The following is a 13957-nucleotide window of genomic DNA, read 5'->3' as shown; positions in this document are numbered from 1 at the left end:
CTACAAAACATTGGTGTGAGGAAAAAAATATTCGAATGGAACTCGATTTCAACAGATTTCCGCCTGTGGAAATATATATATATGTTTGACCAATGAAATCCTTTGTTCCAACTGATTGATGTCATTCTGCATAATAAGTAGCCATGTGCTTCTGGTTGTTGCACATAGAGTGTGTATTTTCGGAGCAATGGAATTTCAAAATAACAATGGACTGTCCTCTCCTCAACAATAATCAATAATGTACGACAAACACTACTACCTCAACAACCAAATAAAGGACGATATATGGCTGGAGATCGCCCAGCAGCTGAGATAGGATGAAGATGGTAGCTGATATGCACTTGCTAAAGAGGAACGGAACGGGGCTATCCACAACAACTAATATTAGCATTAGCGTCAAATTTGGGGCCCGACTAGTTTATGTGTAGTTAACGTTGACCCTTTAGACAATCTCTGTCTGGATAGGTCTTTGTTGTGTGGAGTGGACATGGGCACTATTTAGGAGGAAACTCATTTGGCCTCATGGGCCTCACGAAAATGAAACCCGGCAACGTGGATAATTCACAGTGGAATCAGTGTTCATAGTTGTCATGCAGAAAATTTGCATGTGGATTTTTCTGTATTCCCGCACCACATTTTTGCATCACTCTGGTGAAAAACGTCTTTTATGCTATTATATTATCATCATATCAGTGGCATTGAATGGTCTTAAAATTATGCTAATATCGTTTATTGCAATTATTTCTGGGACAATATATTGTCCAACAAAATCGTGGCAAGCCTATTCAGCACCTGGCTGATAAGGACACAAGGTTGGTCAATATTTCCATACTATAATAATAATAATAATATTTCCTATTGTGACTGATATTGAGTGACATTATGACTTTTTGTTTTTGTTTTTCTTAGTTGGAGGGTGATGCTATGTTGGCTCAATGTACTGTAATTTCAGTCATGTTAACAAGCAATTAGGATTCATTGTCTTTACCACATGTAGTCTGAAGAAATGCTGTACTATGGAAGTGAGTATTGTAGTAGCTACAGTATATGTGATGAAGCAAGCTTGAATTGGGATGGTTGAAGCAGCATTTTATGTGTGATTTTCACTAACTGTTTTAGTTATGTTTTGATTGTGGTTAAATAATAACTAATCATTTAATTTTAAGTTAAATATCCTTACATGTAGCACTCTATCAGAGCTGTCATTTTGTTGAGTTAAAAAAAAGGTAATATTTTGTTTTAGATTTTTTTATTAGCCCTTTCACTGTAAGAGCACTGTGCGTTCCCGGCATGTTTTTGGAGCTGCAGTGTCATCAATAAAGCTTTTGTGAACCATCAGTTAAAACGAGTTAGACCATCATTCAACAGGAAATGCTACATTAATTGCATCCTGATTATTGCTGATCTTACTCATTTAGTTCCTGGCCATTGCTGGCCTTATTCATTTAGTTCCTGGTTATTGCTGGCTGTAGCCTGCTGATTTAGTTCCTGGTCATTGCTGACATTATTTAGTTCCTGTTCAATGCTGGCCTTATTCATTTAGTTCTTGGTTATTGCTGGCGTTAGGTCTACTTCTAATAAACTAAACATACTATGTTCTGTGTTATAAAAGTAATTTATTTAAAAGTAATTGTTTTTCACATGAGATGAAACAGCAACACAACAACAGCAGAGACACACAGTTCTTACAGATACATTACACAGCATATGGTAAATTTAGCAAAACATAGGTCCCTACAATTGTTTATACTTCATTATGACAGTAATTCATAAGGCACAGTTTACTTCTAAAGTGTTACAATCATAATGCAAAATCATATTTTTCCCACAGTAATTTATTTTGATAAGATGCCCCGTATATTCATTGACAAATAAAGAAGAAGATTAAAGATGTGAATTATGATTCAAAACAGAACATTTTCCCCACGGTTAAATCAATTAAGCTGTAAAGAAATTACAGACAGAACAGAACTTGGAGTTCTTCCCTTTCCCACTTTTGTAAATGTTAAGCTTAATTTGACCAACAGCTGAGGAGGTCACACCTTCTGACATTCAAATGGTGATGGCCTTAGGACTACTTCTAATAAACTAAGCATACTATGTTCTGTTTTTTAAAAGTAATTGTATTTCACATGAGATGAAACAGCAACACAACAACAACAACAGAGACACACAGTTCATACAGATACATTACACAGCATATAGTAAATTTAGCAAAACATAGGTCTCTACAAGTGTTTATACTTCATTATGACAATAAGTCATAAGGCACAGTTTACTTCTAAAGTGTTACAATCATAATGCAAAATCATATTTTTCCCACAGTGATTTATTTTGATAAGATGCCCCGTATATTCATTGACAAGCAAAGAAGAAGACTTAAGATGTGGATTATGATTTAAAACAGAACATTTCCACCACGGTTAAATCAATTAAGCTGTAAAGAAATTACAGACAGAACAGAACTTGGAGTTCTTCCCTTTCCCACTTTTGTTAATATGTAGCTGGATTTGGCCAACAGCTGAGGAGGTCACACCTTCTGACATTCAAAGGGACACACTATTTTCTACCACATCTGGATCCAGGTATGTGTATGGGACCTCCAGATTCTTGTTTCTGATTTTGATCTGTGCACTTAACACTTGAAGCTCTCCTTGAAAAGCCTTCAACAGATGGCAGCGAATCTCCCCTTTGAAATGGTCGTCGTCGTACTGACCAAGAAAGACCTGATGACATCAAAGATACATTAAACATAGATGTTTTCCAGTTACATTTTAAATGTTTATCAGACATAAACTAATGGCAATGTAATGTACAGTTGTAGGTAGGGATGTCACGATATCAGAAATGTAGTAGTTGATACCAATACCAGTGAAATTCTATGATTCTCGATACCAATTCGATACCACAGTAAAAAAACTAAAATAAAACAATAAATCCCATGTACTTTAACATACACTCCTTTATTACCGCTTGCATTCAGGTTTTGGTTAGGGAGTTAAACGGGTCATAATTCCCTCTCTACTATCTATTTTATATTGCTGTGAAAACATCTCCCTCAAACAACTGGATTAATTCAAATTTCTCACTAAAAACTACATTTGAACACATCATGATAAAGTTATGATTTACCTTCGCCCAATAGAGTGGTGCAGGTATGACATATTTTTGTAGGCCAACATGGAAGTTAGCGTCGCACTGGTTCCCTCGACAAAATGCCAATGGGATTTTGGATTATTGCAGAAAATAAGCTCTGTAGCAAACAAGTTTATGATACTTATACGTTTTGTTCAGCAAGAGAATCCTCACAAATGAACACCGCTTTTTGTGATTTGTGAATTGTGAATACAATCACCAGTAGTAAAAAGCTAATGTTAGGCTACAAACAAACTACACCACGGTGGCATGAGCGTGCGTATGAACAACGACGCTGTAAAGGTGGACGAGTCGGCATGATGACGTTTTGCAGTCTCATTTAGCCACTTGTTAGCAACCGCCTTTTTAAAGACATGTAAAAGTTTCAAAATTCATGAGTGGGATATTTACTGACGTATTTTATATCGTAGAACAAAACGTGAAAATCTCTTAAGCTTGTGTTAATCACAGACCTTATTTCTGTCACCTAAACAAAAACGCATTCAAAAGACCCATTGACTTTGAGACGAGGGAACCGCTAAAATGCTGCGTCCTAGGACTCATTCCTGCAGCACTCCATACTCATTTTTACTGAAAAGTAGGGCTGTTCTCGACTACTGTTGACCTGCTGTTGCTAAAGGATGCCTCTGTGCGTTGATTTCCGATGCTGAAGGGCACTTACCAAACGGAGGTATTTGACAAGTTGGGAGTGAGAACCGGTCGGGTAAGCAGCACAGTCCTGCATGGAGCTAACAGCTAACGTTACCTAGCTCTCGTTCTGACGATTTCAACACAGATTTGTTGCTCGCAATGTAGCATTATCAGGGATAAAATAGAGTGCGTCCCATGGACGTGTTGATAGTGAGTTTACTGCGTCTCAAACACATTTTCATTGCCCTGACAGTACCTGTGGTACTGTAGAAAAATGAGTACTGTCAAGTTTTCAGATTATTGGCATCGGTTTGGTACCAAAGTATTGGTTCTTGTGATATCCCTAGTTGTAGGAAGTGGACTTCTTCAGTGGGTCAAAGAGGGTATTTGTGTTCCTATGACATATTTACCTACTTTACACAACCTGAACATAAATGTGATTTATTTAATTTAAGTCATGAAGTTATGGGCACTTACCGAGTCACAGGATGGCTGGCTAAGTAGCCAAATGACAGCCATTCCGTTAGCTGTCGTGCCCTGGTCAGGCAATGTCTGCAGCATGCTGGCCTCGCTTATTGTCCCCTTTTTGGTTGGTGGAGGAAGTCGCAGGGTGGTGGGAGCGTTGGGCATCCAGCCACCATAGTCATACTGCAACGAATGAATGATTGACAGATGACTGATTAATACTCTTTGAAGCCACGCCATGTTGTACTGTTGTTCAGTCGGTCTGCTATTGATTGATTGATTGAAATTTGGATTGGAACAAATGGAACAAAATTGTAGGTATTCATGGTCCCCAGAGGATGAATTTAGTGATCCCCTGACTTTTCCTCTAGCGACACCATGAGGTTAACATTCTTGGTTTCAGAAAAATGTCTCGTCAACTTTCAGCTGGATTGCCATTAAATTTGGTTCAGACATTCATGTTGACCTCAGGGTGATAACGTTGGTGATCCTCTGACTTTTCATCCAGCACCATCATTGGATCAAATTCTTATTTGTTCAATACTTTGGTTTATGACCAAATATCTTAAAAACTAATGACATTCCCATCAGCCTCCGCTGTACTTTGTGTTTTGTACTAATTACGAAATGCTTGCACATGCGTGCATGTTAACAGGGAATACTAAGACTGTGATCTTAGTAAATATTATACTTGCTAAAAGTCAGTATGTTAGCATTGTCATTGTGAGTATGTTAGCATTTGTTGCATTTAGCAGCCTCACAGACCTGCGAGCATGGCTGTAGAGACTTGTTTATGTTAACGATAACAATCTTCAAAGTCAAAGGTCACTTTTTTGGCCAGAATTCATCCATCTCTCTCCAGTCCAGAAAAAAATGCAAAACGTCATGAATCCATTCCACAAAAATATTAACATTATAATTAAATTAAAAGGCATCACCTGTCCAGAGTTCACAGCCGAGTGCTGTGCTGAGCAAGTGAAGATCACCATGGTGACAAACTTGACCAAGTCTTTCACGGTGGTAAAGCTCTGAGGAATTCCTGAGAATCAGAGGGAATAAACTGCATTACTTAAAGACATCTAGAAATTAAAGCTTGACTTAGGTTTGCATTATGATGACATTTATAATGGTACATAAAAGTCCACATGTATCATCATTAAGATTGAGCTTTTCTTTAAAACTCACCTGTTTCTGCTTGGGAAAGGAATCCATGTTCAAAAATGTCCGAAATCCAGTTCTGCACTAATGTGTCGTTCTGGACCATAGTGTCAGTCCTGTAGTGGAAGCTGAGCATTCCCTGCACAAACCTTTGAGAAATGAGAACCAGTTCTGTAAAACACATTCCTAGTTGAATTATACAATTGTTTTCTTCACACTGTAGTAGTGAGACACTGTTTTGTTAGACAATTGAATGGCCATCTCTTTAGAATGATCAGTTCTGTTCTTTTGAGGAATTTGGGGCAATATTCGGCACAGTGGATCATACAACTTTAATATTACAGTCGATACCTTTAGATGGACAGAAAACCCTACACATTTCTTGCAGTTTTTCAGAAAGACTGATTAAAGAAATAATTTATGAGAAAAACAAATGAGTTAGATAAGAGAACAAAAGCTTGCTAATAGAGAGGGCAGGATTGGGGCTCTCTTATTTTCCTATTTCAGGACGCTGTGTTGTGAATGGTCTCTTATTTAAACAGTAAATTGTCTTAAACAACATGTATTGTATCCCCAATATTTTGTTTACAGTATACTGGTTAATACAGCCTCAGTCAACTAAGTCATGTAAAAGCAGTCAGATACAATACAATACAATTCACTTCTGATCAGTAGTGGCAAAATCAGACTAGGCTCTCGTGCAGAGTAGGATAGCCAGGCAGGTAAATGGGGAAGAATTAACTAGAATAAAATTGCCTCTCTAATTATTTGTATTCTTGGGTTGCTTTCCTGTGAGGACTGCTGCTCCCTGCTGGAGCACCTCATTAACACAGATGTGCAGCCTTTTGTGGTGGCCAGCTGATCTGTCCTGTCCTCATTACCATCATTAGTTTTATGTGATTCAGTTGTTTGCTTGGTTTCTAGCACTAGTTGTGTTTAACAACTTTTTCAACTGCAAATGGAAAAGGAAAGCAAATCCTGTACTGAAATCTGAGACACACTGTGTAAAGCACAGCAAACTACCTATACTACCTGTAGATGATATCCCAAAGTTTGGCTTGCTTCAAAGTTAAAATATATGAATATACCAGCATCTCTAAATTTCACAAATGAACACATTTTATCTCTTTGTTTAAGCAATACACAAAAAGAAATGTAAAAATGACAATTTGTAGTTTTACGAGGGGGGTTACATGCTGCAACTATTTCTTGGTAAACAGTGACCGTGATGAAATAAATCCTTTATGAGAAAACCAACTGTGTTCAAATATCAGGACACCTGTACTACCTGTGGATGATATCCCAGAGCTTGAGTCCATCATCCCTGTAGTAGAAGTTTGGCACATCCTTCAGCCCTCGCTCAGCAATGTCCTCTGGTATGCAGAGGGAGCTGTAGGTCAGTGACGCCAGTGATCCTTCCAGGTGTCTCTTCATAGCATCTCCACCAGAAGCTGCATGCTAAGGAACAGTCAAATATGTAAGGAATATAGTTAGAGACAGATACTGTACATGATATTGAAAAACTGTGTGTTGGTGTTTTTGTACATCTTTGAAAAATCCAGTCCCCGATATTAGAAGCTCTCGAGCTTTGTAGTTGATATGCAGCGTGTAGCGAGTGTGATGTACGAGGAGCTGAGGGAAAGAGGGAACTCTGTTAGTGACACTATTACATGTTAACAAAGTCAGAAAGCTTGATGCTTCTATACCATTCAGCAGTGTGATATACTTGAAAATATATACACATTAAAACATTATGATTCATCAACTTTGGAAGATACAAAAATCAGCAAGTTGAAAACACTACAACTACAGTTAGTTCAGTATTCTCCCTTTCAGTTACATTGTAAAGTGGATGCCCCTCCGGCACGTTGCGCAGCAGTGACACTGTAAAGACTTCAGCCAGCAGATGAGTGCGCAGCAGGTGAACATTGAGTTCATGCTCGTGGAAATCTGCTCCTCTCACAAAAATCTTGGCCATCAACCAGTCGTACTCAGAATCGGTAGGATAGAAGATGGGGTTGTCATCTGCTGGAGTCTGTTTCAGCTGCAGGAGAAGGAAGGAGGATGTGGTTCATTCAATCCATTCAATTCATTACCAGTACTGGTAAATTATGTTGTTTTATGTTTGACTATTTACTATAGCTTTCATCTGCTTTTTAGTTTGATACTCTGAAGTGGAAATTCATATTTTCATTGAATCCCAGGTGAGAACACAGGGTCACCTTCAGAACAGAAGCTTTACTTCCCTCAGTCTTACAAACATCAATAGTTGTGTGTCATGTAAATTAAGTTGACTTGACCTATAAACTTAAACCGTTAAACTTGGATATGGCTATGGGAGGAACCTTTTTACATGACTCGGGCAGCAAGAAATGAACTGCTTACCTAGCAGAGAGGATTCATAGCTGCCATAGATACTATTCATGGTAGCTGCTGCTTGCAAATACACTTTCAGTAAGTTGGTTGCTTCCTGTCGCAGGGGAACCTACATCTTACGATTTGAATGATAGTTGTCTAAATCAATACTCAAACTTAAAACGTCACTATTAGCTATATTTGAGTGCTAATCTCACCTGAATAGCAATCGGCATCAGCTTATCGTCAGGTGTTTTGTGGAGCAGGACCAGGGGAGCCATCAAGTACTGCTTCTTCCCATGGATGGTGTTTGGTGTCAGTCCATCCAAACTCTTGTAGTCACACAGGAATATGTTGCCTTTCTGTGAGGATGAGAAATGATTTGACGCACATGCATTAAGTTTGCATATTACATAATGTATACTAAGTGAACATGTAAGTGCAACATGCAATTGTAAATTAACATGTCATGGGGCAAAACATGACTCTAAAATCAATCAAGGTCAAGGCAATCACCTTCATTTCATCTGTCAAGCTACACCGACCACTGAGGGAGACCTTCGTGTCATTGACAGGAAAGTTCTTGGGCAGAGCTGAACAACGTCGGATCAACATGGGATTGACACCATTTAGATACTGGTAGCCAAAAAAAGCGTCCTCCTTCCAATGTTTCTGGATGTACGCTGGAGAAAGAACAGAGTTGAACTTCATTGAGTTTCAAACTTTGTGCTACTCTGGAAAATGAGAAACAAGAACAGGATTATTAAGGGACATATCAGGGGTATAGATGAGTGTTGTGTTGTGTATGTTGTGTTGAGTAATGCAGTGAGGCAAGGCAAGTTTATTTATATAGCACATTTTAGCAACAAGGCAATTCAAAGCGCATAATTACATAAAACATTAAAAGCATCGAGAAAACTCATTATAAAAGATAAGATTAGTGACCTAAACAATTCGCTAAGCAGCAAACTGTGGGTTCCTCCATCTACATCAAGTGACCTAAACAGTTGCTCAAACAGCAAACTGTGGGTTCCTCACTCTACATCGGTGACCATCATGTCATTCCTTTCATCAACAGATCATCCATGCTTTTATCTCCCCTAGATTTGACTATTGCAACACACTTTATTCTGGTCAGGGTTATTATCGTAAACTAAAACTGAAACTTAAACAAAAATAAGCACTGGAAAATTTTGTAGTAAACTGAAAATAAATGTAATCCTTTAAAGGGACTGTTTGTAACTTCTTACACGTATAAATCAATCCGGGTTGGTGTCCCATGAGCGCTCGCTCGCGTGTGGCTACGCTGTTCAGACTCAGACTCCAACACAAACTACACGGAAGCACCAAAACCGCAAAGTTATATCTAGTGAAGCCCGTCTTGCATAACAGTTTTGGCCGCTGTCGGAGGACGCGGGGGAGACCGTAGCTTTGGTCTCCAGGGCCGGAGTCTCTGCTGTACTCTGCTCCTCTGCCTGCTTGCCTTCACTCAGCTCGCTCCCCCTCACGTGCATGCGCGCACACTACACACTGCAGAAGAGTTTGTTTCGCTGTGAGAATATCTAGTGAATGTACAGTGGAGACCAACAGAGGTTTCCCGTGTCTTGTGAAGGGACGGGGCTCCGCAACGAGTTACGTTATTGTCTCCGACCATGTGCCGGTGTCTCCCCTGTTTCCTCCGGCCGTGGTCGGGAGGCTGAAGCAGGAAAAGTCAACACTAGGATCAGCAGTGATTCATGGAGAGACCTTCGTCTGGTCAGCTAACATTACTGCCAAGCAGGTGAAATATAGAGTGATATTGTGGTTTGAGCTAAAGTGTGTCGCCTCACTGTTTTGACGGATGCTCGCTCACATTCAGGTAGCGCGTGCACATGAGCGAGCGCGAGCAACAGGACGCTGACTTTCGTTGACTTAATGGCCACAGGTGTCGCTGTTACAACCAATTTCTGATTCTTACAAACTGTCCCTTTAAGAAAAACTGTGACTAAACTTAAACGATATTGCCTGGTTAAAAAATGAATACAAATAAAATAAAAATATATGATTTTAAGATTGTAAGATTTTTAACTATAATATATCACCACCAAAAAAAGGAGACAGCATTCATTTCCGTCAACTCCCGTGACGTTGAACCACTGAAATTAACGGACTTGACATTCCAGGAGATGACGCTATGCCGCAATTACATCACAATTAATCCTAGTCTAGTTTTGTAAAATTAAATAACAGGAACGTGATGCCATTTAACCAAGCTATTCAGCTCAGGTCCAATCTTAACCAACTGGGGTCAAGATGAAATTGCAGATGACAAGTTTTCTACTGAGTGTGGTAGTGAAAGAGTACTCAATTTGATTCCCAAATGAAAATATTTAAACATTGTGGCCATTCCTTCACAGTTCTCCAACCATGAATGTATATGTAGCTACATACTTCGGAGACATTATTGGCCCGAACAAAAACAAACTAAAACTACTGTAAAATGAAAACTAAATAAATAAAACTAAAATTAAACCTTTTCTGAAAAACTGAAACTAAACTAAAACTATCTGAAAACTAACTTATTAAAACTAAATTGAACTTAGTTTTAAAATGTGTTATATACATAAAAGTGTGTATTATTATTATTATTATTATTATTATTTGTATGCATACAGTGTAAAGTATTCTATTAAATTATCATAGTACCTGATATTTCAGTCCGTTTGTACCAGAACACCCCATCGATAGCTTCAAGATCAGCCCAGGTCTCCTTGGAATTAGAGAATCCCTTCACGCGTAGCTCAAGCAGACTAGAAAGTAAAAGCAGAGAGTAATTTTACATTTCATGATGCCTTAAATCGCTTTTATAGGCAGGTACATAGTTACATAGAAAGATATCTGACAGAATTTGAGGACCTCACCCAGTGAGTGCCGTGTAGTGAAACTGGAGGTTATGCCAGTTGGAGAATTTGGCTGCATGAGGCAACTCCTCAAAGCTTTTAGCCTTCAGGTGGTGGGGTATTTTCTCTTTAGGCACATGCCAGCTGGTAAAATAGAGAAGATTAGAGTGGTGAGGAACTTTGGACAGTCTAGATCCCTGTGTATCTGTAGTTTTAATTTAGAGAATTTCAAGCATACATAAGCAATATTGCAATTTTGTAAATGTAAATGTAAATCAGCTTTTATTGTCACACATTGTATTGTACACAGCACAGCACACCGTGAAATGTAGTCTCTGCATTTAATCCATCCTAGTATATTAGCTTGGGGGGTCTGTGCCTTGCTCAAGGGTACCTCGGCATTGCCCAGGAGGCGAACTAGCACCTCTCCAAACACCAGTCCACAGTCCGTACTTGATCCTATGCCAGGACTTGAACCGTCTCCGGTTCTCAAGCCAAGTCTCTACGGACTGAGCTACTGCCGCCCCCACAACATATGTTATAGTATACGTTTTAAAATATATTTTAATAAACCCTGGCAGGTGTAACAATGTCATATGGTGGTTAATTTAAAATTATATATCATGAATATATTCAACCAAAGAGGTTTGGATACATGTTAGTTTTGGGGTGCATAAAGTTTAAGTGTGTATAAGCTCTGAGCTCTCACCTATAGTCGATCTTCGGCGGAAAGATCCACTCCACAATCTCATTCAACATCTTACGTTGAACTGTACATGTTACTTGAAGAAAAAAACAAAACAAGGTTTAAAATTGTTGATATATACAGTGTATTAGCATGAATTTACTCCAGTATCTTTATTGTCTAACTTGCAGAACTTGTCTTTCTTTTATGTGTTCTGAAGTCAGTGAACAACAAACAGGCTGTCAGACAAGCTAATTACCACAAACCTCTTTCCTCTGTGATGGAGACCAGCTCACAGTCATTGATCCATTGTAAGATGGGAATCTTGTAGGTGTCTCCCTCAGGGGAATTCACTACCACCGTGGTTGGAAACCATTTAGAGTCTTCTGGGAACTGTGGGAGATGCTGTTTGTTTAGCTGTATCTGGAACAGCTTTCCAATGGAGGCAGGGCAGGACACGGTAAAATGAGACACCTGGAGTAACGACAGAAATGTTTTTAAAACATTTTTACAAGAGATAAAGTGTATATGATAACCAAGAGCTGTAACTTCTCAATAATTAGCATACAACACTGAATGTGGAAGGGTGGACAAAATAAAAATTGTGCAATATGTGCACTATGTCCACTACATACATTTTTTACAGCCCATTATGGGGATTTTTGTTGCTTTGGTGACATTTGTGAACATAGGTTGAAGATCTGCAGAGCAGCACTTATCCCTTTGCTGCCTATATGAGTCTGAGTTGGCGAGGGTTTACATCAGATTCTCTAATTTGATATATTTAGGTTAAGTTGAGGAAACGTGTCATACATTTAAACATAGAGATGGATATTTCAGACTTACTGCCCCTCTGGTGAAGGATGAACCTCCTTTGAGTTTCGTGTGTTCGCTCTCCCCGTCTCTGCCCACCAGCTTGATGAAGACATTGTCTGAAGTGCCGGCATCGTCGAGAAAGGAAGTTGATATGGTCACTGCATAATCCACCATTTTCACTCTGGAAGGTAGAAGAATCCTGGTGGGGAGAGAATAATAATAACCATTCTCAGCAGTTATTAGGATAAGTGTCACTAGATGAGCCTGAGTGCAAAAAAAACTTTAAAATACTGGTATCACAAAGAAAATGGCATTGGAAAAGATATTATAACAACTAATATTACATTTGTCATTTAAATTTCATAAAGCATCTCTCTTACCTGTTAATAAGACCAAGAAGTTCCTTTGATGAACTGCTCTTTTGTTAAAATAAATCACAGCGGATTTCTCTTTTTATACATATTGTGTGGGAGTGTCAAGCCAGTAAAAATAGGTGGCTCTGGTGATGGTGTGCTGGACCTTTACCAAATGATAGTAATGTGACGCAAATAGTGATGCCTTAAGGCTGCTTTAGATCATTTGATAAAGACAAACCAGCTTTTCCACTGTTAAAAGTGAGACATCCATCCATTATCTGTAACCGCTTATCCTATTCAGGCTCGCAGGGGGCTGGAGCCGATCCCAGCTGACATTGGGCGAAGGCAGGGTACACCCTGGACAGGTCTAATATAAACATGAGACAGTCAACTAAAAATATTAGTTCTGATAAAATGCTAAAACAAAACAAAAAAGCGATAACCCCTCCTGTTGCCTGACATTGCACTGGCAAGATTATACCAATGTGCGACAGCCCACAGAATACTGCAGTCATGTTTCTTTGTTTAGGCCATGGTTTGTAAAGTATCAAGTATTATTAGTTGACTAAACATGCAGTATAATTGCTGGAAGTTCAGTGTTTGCCACCCATCTAGTTGCCAGTAGTTATTATTCACATATTTTCAATAGCATGAACACTGATTTAACCCTCACATTTCACCTTAATGACTTTTAAGGTAAAACAAGTACAGGGAGTTTTTATCTGGTTATAAAACAGTCCAAATTTAAAACAGATGTCTCTATATGACCTACATAACTAAACAAGATCAGAAAGAAGATTGGCTATTTCTATACAGTTATTCTTAATGCCTGGCACAGGGTCCAGTTTCGCTCGCAGTGAGTAGTACATTAGCCAGTTAAAAGGAAGCAGGATGGGACTTTTCTTTAGAGAACTTTATTTTTGATGTTATTTTTTGTGGTTATGGATGATACGGGGCAGGAACAGCAAAGAGAATAAGAAAGGAATAGGCCGAAGAACATGAGTCAACCTTGGTCATTCAACAGATGAAGAGAATTGCGGGATTTGAAAGGATTCAAAACCAATCCTGAATTGGCCCTCTTCCTCCAAAGCACCTTTCACACATGCAACCCTGAAATTATCTAGAGCAGTGGTTCTCAAACTTTTTTCACCAAGTACCACCTCAGAAAATATTTGGCTCTCCAAGTACCACCATTATGACCGATGTTAAAATACAGTAGCGGAGGCCTACCCTATATGGCACTTAAACTCTCACACAACTCTCATACTACGCAAGGGTTAGCCTCTCACACTAGGCCTGCACGATATGAGGAACATCTGCCATGTGCGATAACACTGTTCAATATTGCGATGACGATATGACTTGTGATAAATAAACAAATATTGAAGTGTGCATATTAGCAATACATATACATATACATATACATATACATGTACTGTATTTAAAAAATCAACTAG

General features: G+C 38.8%; 1 protein-coding gene across 1 annotated transcript; it reads right to left on the bottom strand.

Annotated features, from left to right (window-relative positions):
* Window positions 1–1949: 1949 nt before the first annotated feature.
* LOC119484905 (polyunsaturated fatty acid lipoxygenase ALOX15B-like) lies at window positions 1950–12554 on the bottom strand. The gene is made up of 15 exons (XM_037764085.1): window positions 12525–12554; window positions 12175–12343; window positions 11595–11802; window positions 11353–11425; window positions 10665–10787; window positions 10450–10553; window positions 8281–8447; window positions 7983–8126; window positions 7250–7453; window positions 6955–7041; window positions 6698–6867; window positions 5437–5558; window positions 5190–5290; window positions 4264–4434; window positions 1950–2726 (listed from the first exon to the last, which is right to left on the bottom strand). Exons 2-15 carry the CDS (start codon window positions 12316–12318, stop codon window positions 2547–2549), a joined length of 1998 nt encoding a protein of 665 aa, XP_037620013.1. The 5' UTR covers window positions 12319–12343; window positions 12525–12554; the 3' UTR covers window positions 1950–2546.
* Between the last annotated feature and the right edge of the window lie 1403 nt (window positions 12555–13957).

The sequence above is a fragment of the Sebastes umbrosus genome, chromosome 3 (genome assembly GCF_015220745.1).
Source record: "Sebastes umbrosus isolate fSebUmb1 chromosome 3, fSebUmb1.pri, whole genome shotgun sequence".
In the NCBI taxonomy this organism is placed as follows: domain Eukaryota; kingdom Metazoa; phylum Chordata; class Actinopteri; order Perciformes; family Sebastidae; genus Sebastes; species Sebastes umbrosus.
The sequence above is the reverse complement of the archived record's forward strand: the minus strand, read 5'-3'. Positions and strand labels throughout refer to the sequence as shown.

What these genes read in the sequence shown, in the direction of transcription:
- LOC119484905 (XM_037764085.1), bottom strand. Translation starts at nt 12,318, where the DNA reads ATGGTGGATTATGCAGTGACCATATCAACTTCCTTTCTCGACGATGCC. An exon ending in CTCCATCACAGAGGAAAGAG is followed by an intron (nt 11,426 to 11,594) that starts GTTTGTGGTAAT and finishes TTTTTCTTCAAG; the next exon opens with TAACATGTACAGTTCAACGT. An exon ending in AGGGGCATCCACTTTACAAT is followed by an intron (nt 7,042 to 7,249) that starts GTAACTGAAAGG and finishes TCTTTCCCTCAG; the next exon opens with CTCCTCGTACATCACACTCG.